Source organism: Sycon ciliatum, chromosome 4, assembly GCF_964019385.1.
Source record: "Sycon ciliatum chromosome 4, ocSycCili1.1, whole genome shotgun sequence".
Taxonomy (NCBI): domain Eukaryota; kingdom Metazoa; phylum Porifera; class Calcarea; order Leucosolenida; family Sycettidae; genus Sycon; species Sycon ciliatum.
Window position 1 is genome coordinate 30,828,716 of NC_088646.1, and position 9,984 is coordinate 30,838,699.

At 46.8% G+C, this 9,984-nt stretch overlaps 1 protein-coding gene across 2 annotated transcripts in view; it reads right to left on the bottom strand.

The window, feature by feature from the left end:
* The window catches only part of LOC135815580 (syntaxin-binding protein 5-like), a 36,974-nt gene extending 26,997 nt beyond the window's left edge, over positions 1-9,977 (bottom strand). The window contains exons 1-5 of one of the 2 annotated variants that reach the window (XR_010553311.1): positions 9,332-9,977; positions 9,023-9,120; positions 7,924-8,005; positions 4,122-4,249; positions 3,813-3,947 (exon numbers count right to left, since the gene is read on the bottom strand). Coding sequence is in view for 1 of the 2 variants with exons in the window: in XM_065328894.1 (XP_065184966.1) it covers positions 3,813-3,947; positions 4,122-4,249; positions 7,924-8,005; positions 9,023-9,120; positions 9,332-9,430 (542 nt within the window). In the remaining variant the exon portion in view is untranslated. The remainder of the gene's footprint in view (positions 1-3,812; positions 3,948-4,121; positions 4,250-7,923; positions 8,006-9,022; positions 9,121-9,331) is intronic. The other variant, XM_065328894.1, reaches the window with a different exon arrangement.
* Between the last annotated feature and the right edge of the window lie 7 nt (positions 9,978-9,984).

Consider the following 9,984-nt stretch of genomic DNA (forward strand, 5'->3'; position numbering starts at 1 on the left):
ATTCTTGCCAGATCCGTGTACGGCGGCGGCAGGTAGGAGAGCATACATTCGGAAGGCTAAAGAAGAGATGTGCTGTTCCTGAAATTGGTCCAGGTGCCAAAGCAGTTCCTAAGTCGTACGAGCTGTATGACCTGTCATCACTCACATCTCCAGCAGATGAACCAGTGGCAGTTTTCTTCCCATACTAGTCTGACTGCCGATTTTCAAAAGCCTGTTTTACGTTTCCTTTTTATGCTGACAAGCTGAAAGTTTGTATGCTGGTAGGCAGCCCCTTTGGGATTGTACCTGGCGTAGTTGGCCATCGCGGAGCTGTGCACAACCTCGCGAAATCGTCGACTTTTGATTTCGAGGTTCGAACAATACGCACCCCATGCGCTGCTCAAAGCCGCACAAATTTGAATACCTGAGCAGGTGATGTGAATGACGACGCCAGCCCCCGGGAAAATTTGAATTCAATTCTCAACACTCGAAGTAGATGACAATTGTCCTTGCCTTTCGACCACACGACAGTTTTTAGTTATCGTCAGGTGTATTGAGGTAGAATGGAGAGTGAGGAGAGCAGCACCGAGGACGAGGACTGTGCGGACCCCTCACCCAGCAGTAGCATTCTGGTTTTATGCGAGCCGACACGACGAGGAAATGAGGAGAACGCAGGTGAGTTTATTTTGTAATTTAAATTTGTTAGTTTTGAAGCTCTTGAACAAACAGCCCGAACTGCCTTTGCATGTATCCCACTGTTCCTGCAGCTGGTATGTCTTGGGAGTGATGCTTGTGCCACTGCTGCCCTGGCGCTACCAATCAGCGGAATGTTACAGATGTGTCTTGGCCGAGAATCGTGAAAGCAGCATTGTTACGGCAGGATGCAACTTGTGCCTTCCTGGTTCAACAGAATTGCGCAGATGAGAATGCTGAACCTCGTGGGTTTGTACATGTAGAGTGTTACAGGAAGTACACGCACAAGAAAAGTCTCGAGAGAATCTCAAAAGCCCAAGCAAATGCCAACAGTTCTTGCTCTGATTCCTCAGCCTCAGATGAGGATGATCAGCCACCACCTCCGAAAAGGCCATGTACACGTAGCACAGCGCCACAGCCAACACGGAAAGAGCTGTGTTTGTTCTGCCAACAACAGAGCAAGCAGAAGCGAGGGAAGCCAGCTGAAAAGCTGTCAGTGTGCGAGAGCTTTGACGCAGCGCAGAGGATTCTGGACGCTGCGTTGGAGAAGGAAGATGCCCGCATACTCCTGGAGGTCCAGAGTAATCCGGATTGTATCGCTACCGATACTGTATACCATCGCTCGTGCTATGCCAAGTTCACCCTCTGTACTACACAGTTGAGCCAGGAGCGATCTGAGACTGCATCGATATACCAGCAGGCCTTCGATGTTGTCGCTGATGTCATCGACAACGAGATCTTGCAGCAAGATGGGAGAGGAGGCATACGAGCTGTCACCATTCAGTTTCTGCGCAGCAAATTCGTTGCTAGGCTTGAAGCACTCGGCAGGCCAAGCCCTAACTACAAAACGGAGCTGGTCAAAGCGAGGATACTGAATCAGTACCAAGGCCGGGTGAAGTGTGTTCGCTCCTCTGTCACGGAGCCGGAGAAGGTGATTGCCGCTCACCTCAGCGAGGAGAACTATATTGGCTTGATGACATCTGTGATTGGCGATCTCGGAGGGCGAACAGAAGAAGACGATGAGGTCTTCATGGCGTCAGCTGCACCGGCAATAATAATAATGCACCGTACATCTCCCAAATGTGCATTCACCATCAAGATTTTGAGCCCACCTTCAAACTTTAATAATATTATGTTCCCTACTTAGTGCGAGTATTCAAACAGTTCCACCTAGAACTCATCCAGTATCCCCGGTTTCCTTTTTTCAGACTTTGGACAATGCCCAATGTCTGGCGTTTTTTTTTCCGTGTGGTGCAGGTGTATTGAAGATTGCTTGGCTATTATCCAACGTGGCACCCAAGGAGGTTCTAGCCATGGTGAAGTGCAACTGCGTGGTCGGAGACTGCTCCAGCCAGAGGTGTGCATGCCACAAGTCCATGTTGCCTTGCACAGATGTATGTGGCTGTCGAACTTGCTCCACCAAACCTGGTTCCAGCCACCTTACAAGCAGCACCACCACTTCGGAGTCTGTGGAGGATTCCTCCGATTCCAGTGACTGTGGATCTGACAGTGATCCTGAGCCCGCTGATCAGAATGATGCAGCCACATGACGAGCCTGTCATCATTACTACTACAGTCTACGCAGGTGCGTGTACAATTTTCTGTATGGGTTCATTTCTTGAGCATAGCATTCGCTGCTATACCAGGCCGTTGTAAACTGTCAGATCGTGTGAAATTGACTTTAGCATAAAAATTTAATGGAAGACATGTTTGATGTACCTAAGTGTGTGTGCACATGTGCGTGTGCGTGTGTGTGCGGCTGTGTGCATGTGTGTATACATCTTCAGTTGACTATTTCGACACATCCAAGACCAGACTCACCATCGGAAACATTGTCCATCATCTCTCCTACCCGGATGGGACGAAGTATCCGTTAACGCCAATGGGTCAACGGGACAGGACGGGACAGGGGATAGGTGTGTGTGTGTGTGTGTGTGTGTGTGTGTGTGTGTGTGTGTGTTTCCGCCATGAGTGCCCACGCTGCAACAGGCAATTTCGGCGTCCCCAGGATCTGGGACGGCATCAGCCGTACTGTCATTGATGAACTTCTTCCGTGACGTCGTCTCCCACATCTTGGGAGCGGCGTGGCCAGCAATTGCAGCTGTATTTAGTAGTAATAGTAGTAGTAGTGTTGATGTGTGTGTGTGTTTGTGCATGTATGGGTGGGGTTGTCAAACGTGTGTGTGCTGCTGCTGCTGCTGCTATTGTTGTTGTTGTTGTCGATTTAGTTGTTGCTGTTTTTGATGTCTGACTAGGTGTAAACATCAATACAGCTGGCCATTACATATGCCTGGCAGATGATTCGCTAGTGATCCTTTGTGCTGGCAGTTGACACTCTAATTCACATTTCTTTTGTATTGTCTTGTCTTTACTTTATTCTCGCAAGAAGACGGAAAGCCTGAACATGCTTGCTCTTACAAACGCTTCCGGATTAATGGTCCTGATGGGGATTCAGTGAATTTTCTTACTTCTGTGAAGAAGTTAATTACGATCGGCTTGACATACTGCTAAAATTACTGGCTAAATACCACGAGAACACTGCAATTCAGTTCCAAACAAAAGAAAAAAAGTCGCCCGATGTGGGGTTTGAACCGGCAACGTCTTGAATTTTTGAATTTTTCAGGGTCTTGAGTGCTTGAAGAAGGTGCTTTAATGGCCGGAGATTTGTGAAATTTCAGTGCAGAAAATCTCTCGGTATGTCTGTTTCTGCACAGCTCTAGCATGGCCAACTAAAAGATTCAGCTTCCTACAAGTATAGTCAATGCACTGTAGAAATTGCAGGTTGTCAGCAGAAAAAGGAAGCACGCCCGTTGATACGAGCGATTTCTCAAATTTGGCTGCCGGTCTATACTCCCTGTACTGGTCTTTGGCCTTCGACTTGCTCTTTTCATCACGGTGCCATTCTTTTCTCTCTGATAACCCCCCGATCTCAGCCATCTCAGCCTCTCCCCCCCCCCCCCCCCCTCTCTCTCCTGTGTCTTCTGTTCTTTGTAGTTGTATCATGGTGATTTCTGTTCTTTAGGGTCAAATAAAAGGGGTTCAAATTGTAGATCATTTCCTCATAAATAGCCAGACGCGCTGATATTCTGGTCTCAATCCGCTAGTGCCGGTTTAGGAGGCCGAGCAAGATGTCTACTCACTTGTCAATGACGTGATTCCAATAGATGACGTAGAAGGAGACGGTGAACGAGGAGATGACGACGGTGTACACGTTGCCATCCTCGGTGCCGATGTAGAGCCACGTGGACTGGCACGGGACGTAGCAACACGATATCCTGGCGAAAACATCAGAACAGACAAAACAGAGTGCTGAACATGTTCAATAATACGAAAGAGAAACACAGCATGTCACACACCCACTCAGTGCTCAGCTTCATGAAATACTGTACTGCATTATGCAACATCAGATCAGCAGATGACACAAACGGAAATGGAACTACACAACATACTTTCCACTTGGATTACTCGATCCAGTGCTCTTCTCAATAAAGTTCAGAGACTGAACAATGGCGGGGATTTTCTGACGCAGATTCCACATGTGTACGCAGTTGTCCGCGGTGACACTGATTAGCGCACCCTAAAGAAAACACGCCCATGCATGTATGAGCACACACATCCACACACACACACACATACACACACACACACACACACACACACACACACACACACACACACACACACACACACACACACACACACATCCACACGTACATACATCCACAGCAATGTTGAAAAGATCCTTTGACCAGCCTGGTGCACACAGAAGACACTGGAAAGTCTGACAAGGCCTTTTGCCGCATTAAAGTCCGTAAATAAGTACGTATTTACTTTCGAATTTAGTGACCACACCCGTACTAACTTTCGGGTGGGTACTGACTTTCGGGCACGAACTAACTTTCGGACCTGACTTACGTGTAGTGGAGAAGTCATTTTCATGTAGATGTACATGCTACGTCACAGTACGTGCTGGTACTTATTTCGGGCAGTATGTTTATCGGGCTTGACTTGACTTCAACAGACAGCCAAAAGAATGAAGGGGGTATTTCTTTCGGGCAGGTACTTATTTACGGACTTTTACGGTACTCCACAATATCGGTACAATGGTGATGTCACTCATGTCAGGAAGTGAGCAAACATGTCATTTCTACAGCTTTATGCCACTCCGGGCGGTCAGAGCTGTGACAAAGTAACACCATTGGGAGTGTGAGTTATGCCGCTTATAGAGGTTATGTGAATGAATTCATGGCGTGAGTCAGCGGATCTTCTAATGGGCGCTAAGTATACAGCGTGAGTCGTTAGTGCTAGTGCAGTGCAGCACTGTGCCGCGACTGTGCCAAAGCATCTCTACTCGTGATGTAATCGCATGACCTCTATTGGTTGGCCCAGTGAACACCTAGACCACCTGATGACACAACAATGGGGACTGCAGTGCAAGGTTAAAGCAGTGACAACTTCGCACATGCTTCTTTTACATGCACAGTCCAAGCTTCAGCTCAGCAGCCTACACAGCCCCCAGCACATACATGTGAGATGTATTACTAATGCGTGCTGTGTGTCTGTGTGTGTGTGTGTGTATGCAAACTGCACCTACGCTGACGACTCTCCACCTCCGCTGTCTGCACCTTGTGGCACGTACTCCATTGAGCCCAGGTTACTTTACGTGATCATGACTGGGCTCGGGGCAGTATCTCACACCAAGCTGTGCATTTAGCTCTGGCACAGCTACTCTGATGTGAACTGTTCATGGCAATTGGCAAGTTGGTGCTTTTAAGAGAATCCCCGGGGACTGCTACATACACATGCACATACGGTACGCACAACTACAATACTCCAGACAAGTACAGGTACCAAGTACTGCGGCACAGAATGCACAAAGGAAATGACGATGATGGACCAGCCCTGCATTACACCGCCCCCACAGGCAATTATTATTAATTTTCCAGTTCTCAATCTACGCAGTACTACTGCACACTCCAGGCTTGAAAACAACCTGCCAATCACTGTGGACAGCGACTGAGGGGCTGGCTTGATGACATAATTATCCTAATATAATCATTTCACAAGTCAACACACTGAGCAGCTGTACTGAACATACCATGAGAGTGCAGTTGGCAGGAAAGGACACCAGTATCAGTGCTTTTTTTGCATGCACATCATGAACAAGTTTTGGCAAACGGTCTAATCTCAAGGATTTCCACAACCAGCAGAATGAGTATAGGAGAGAGCCACCAACTTAAAGAGTCAATGTTTGTAATGACCAAAATTTGGCCGTATCACCGGGCGTGGCTAAATTTCTGATTTCGCTCAAAATTGGCTCCTTTTATCCCTGAGAGGACCTCATTCACCCACTATGGTAGTTTGGTCCAGAGACCCTCCGTTCCTTGGATATAGGACAACATTAAAAAAATCTACTAATAAACGCACTGAAACAAGGTACAAGAACGAGGGGTCACCGCTGCTCACAACAACGCATCACTGTTCCCAGTCTGACCTGCCTCATACGTTCCAGAACACGAACACACGGTACTGTCCATGTGTCACTTGTCAACATAGAGAGCAGGCCCCCACTTGATGAAACAAAGCACGGCAGACTGACTACATACCAGACAGAACATATGGGATGTTTACCTGGTATCAGTTTTAGGGCAACAATGTAAAGTAGTATAGCCTGTGCAGTACCAATAGCAGTCGCCCTCTCATACAGTCCCACCCAAGAGCAACCACTGTGTTTCTAAATTATTATCCTATAGTTCAGAGATACACCTGTAGGATTTGTAATTCACCTCATGCATAACCCCCAGAAACAAAGAAACCCTGCAGAGCCATCGCCTTGCTACCTACATCAGTTTTCTTAGTGGTCAACCAAGTACGTTCCAAACTGACCAAGAGATGGGAACTGACAAATAAAGTGAAGGTGCAGATCAACAGAAACATGTGCACAAACAATCACATGTGAGACTTGATCAATTACAACACCGCATACATGTGCGATGCCAGTATGTGCCTGCAATCGCCACACAAAGTGGTCATTGGCCACCCCAGACATGTACAGTATTGCTTGGAATAAAACAAACTAAAGATGTGCTATCAACACCCCCGCAACTCGCAGTTGGCTAGCACACTACCCAACAGAGATTTAGAAGCCATACAACATTACGAATAAGAAGGCAGTAGGAATACAAAGTAACAGTGACAGGTTCCCATGATCCCCACTTGCTCATGTTTCAATCTATTGCTGTAGACAACACAACGGACAAGCTACGAAGGCAGTTTATAGCTGATACTGACTATTGCACTACTGGCAAGTGGCATCATATAGCACGGCACACATGTGCTACAAAGCACTTTGTATAGACCCATACAATACCATGTATGCAAGAGCGGCGTCAAGATTGCCAGGGGTGGAGTCTGCATGGCTTACATAAGGTTACTTTACTCCGAACATCCCATGAGCAATGGAAATCATTTAAAAAAAACGTTGGAGGAGCACACACGGCTACATGATTGTAACAATGAACATTCAAATGCAGATCACTGCATAGCCAATGCAGATCACTGCATAGGCGCCTGCATACCAACACAAAGTGACAGCACTACTAGTTCCAAGAACAACGAAAGTAGTGCTACTAGTACTAGGCGGTACCCGCTGCTCTGCTCCTCAACTCTCCCCATCAAGCCGAAGGTGTGCAAATGAAGGCAAAGTCTTGTAGGCACTTTCAACCCAGTCATTGCATGCATGGTACAACAGCTGTGGCCACTGACACGCAGGGGGGGGGGGGGGAGGGGACTTTGGCGGTACAGCACCTAATTTTCACTCAGGAGCCGCACAGCAAGACAACAAAGAAGGGCTTTCCAAAAGCCTCCTGACACCGGAACTTACATGTACAACACATTAGACATGGAACTTAAAAGATGATGACCAACCTGATGTCTCATCATGCTACACTAGAAGAGGTGATTGGATATCGTCTTGATGACATAACCATAGCCAAAGATCCATGTACCCCATGTGGACCCATATGCCCAAGTGTATGCAAAGAGGCTCCAAGAGGTTTTCAAGTACCAGCATCTAATAATTTACAACATAAAGTGGATGCAGGAAAGCAAGAGATGGAGCTTGAGGCTGGTATAAAGTAAAGGCAAGGCACTTAGTTCCTCACCTCACGCACAGAGCCGTATGTTAGCCTACAATACAGTAGATAAACAATACATTAACAGCAGCAAGCAAAAGGCAGAATTCCAACTCACCTCGTTCACCAAAAAAGTTAGACATTGCACCTTGGCACCACTAGGATGGTCTACGCTATGCTCTACGCCAGCACGTCCAAAGCTAGGAGAGTGAGCAGGAAAGTCAAGGAAAGCTAAAAACAGTGTAGACCTCTATACTGCGATCCATTGATACTGACTGACAAGGCACTACTGCATAGAGCCTATTGAAAAGAGGATAACATGGAGTGGGCAGCAGGAAAAGCATTCACCTGCTGCAACGGACCCACAGGCACACTGGCCACACAACAAGTCATAGCTATGACATTTTTGTAGTCAGTCTGAATAGTAAAATGAGGCTTTAGGACTTCCAGCAGCTTATTAAACAGAGGAGGGAAAAGACAAAACAGCATCTCGACTTTCACTGATGTAGTGTGCCTGGAGGCAAAGACAGTGCACGTAATATCTAAAAGTCGTTGCTTCATAGAGCCCTCCCAGCTAGACTGAAAGCATTCAGTGAAGCAAACATTCATGATTGCTGTGCCAGCCAGCCCTAGTAACATTAGGCAACATGCCTGTAGACATCACATCTTTATAATACAGGCTGATACATGTAACACCCCTCCCCCTCCCCCCCCCCCCACACACACACCAAGCGAGACAAAGAACTTCTTTTCCTTAGTGCAAATCTACAACATGTGGCTTTGACTAACGGGGGACCAGAGAAGGCAAAGGCAGACTTATTACTAGTATGAGTACACATGATGCCAAACATTGCTATAGCTACCATCTTCTTGCACATGGAATGAGGACAGTTTAAAAAGAGAGGATCATTTTCGTCTGTTTCCTGCACCACATGTACTGCAATTTCCTTTCACCGCCTCCCCTTATGATCACATTCTTATAATTATCATCTCCAATCAGGTATACTCACCGAAGTAGGTGGACTGTGCATACTACAGCAATAAATACTAGTAAATAAATTCACGATTCGCGTTAGACTTGGCTGGACTACGTAGACCTTTTATACAACATGACATAATGTTGTATAAAAGGTCAAAAAATGGTGTTCAGAAAAAAAACCCATGTGGCTCCCAGTTTGAAGGATATTCTCCCATGGCAAGAATCTACAAGAGGATACAATTTAATTTCTCCTGTCTCACAGCCAACTGCCAGCAAACTCTGCACCACATCCACCGCCAACACGGTGGGTCGCCAGGGAAAGCCATGTCGCACAGTCTACACATGGACACACACAGTACAAACATTAAAAGACGCAGATAATTGAATGCGTCCAGCCTAGCCCGAGATCGAGAGGTATCAAAATTGCCACAAATTATGGAAATAATTACATTATTATTGTTCACGACCTTGTTTTCAATTCGCAACTCGACAGAGCCAGGAACCGGGGTTCCCTGAACAATCAAAAATTTTCTCTTCATCAGTTTACCTTTGAAATGCTGAACAAGTCCGCGGTGCATGATTCAGGTACACTTCTGACATTCTCGCTCTGGAACACCTTCACAGCTCGACGAGCGTTTTTCAGCATATCCAACTCGGTCTCTCTTCAGTCGCCAGTGCAAGTTCAGGTATGTAAATCGACAGGGAAGCGTTAAACCTCACACATATCCAAGGGATGCGAACATCGCAATCACAGCACACCAGAAGGACGTGCTTGCAGAAGAGAAACCCAATCAACAGTAAAGAGTCAACGACTCCTGTGCAGAATCCGTGTCATCACCAGCCACTTTCTCGTCCGGTGGACCGTAGACGAAACAATCTGACGCATAAAACACAACATTCATCATCGCATCTGCACCATTTGGCCAGACTTTTTGGGCAGCTAAAACCAGAAGAACGACGTGAGAGACGTCAGAGCACCCATCTGACTATGCCAGAAGTCCTCGCTGCACCCACGCCTATAAGTCAGCCAAACAAACTGTTTGGCTTGTACTTTGTTGTAGTTGAACTACTAAAATACTTTACTCGAAGCTAGGTACTTCTGCTACACATTCACTGCATGGACTCTACTCAGACTATTCAGAGACTGCAGACTGCATGCAGTACAGCCACTACTGTAACCGGAGAGGACGTGACGACTAG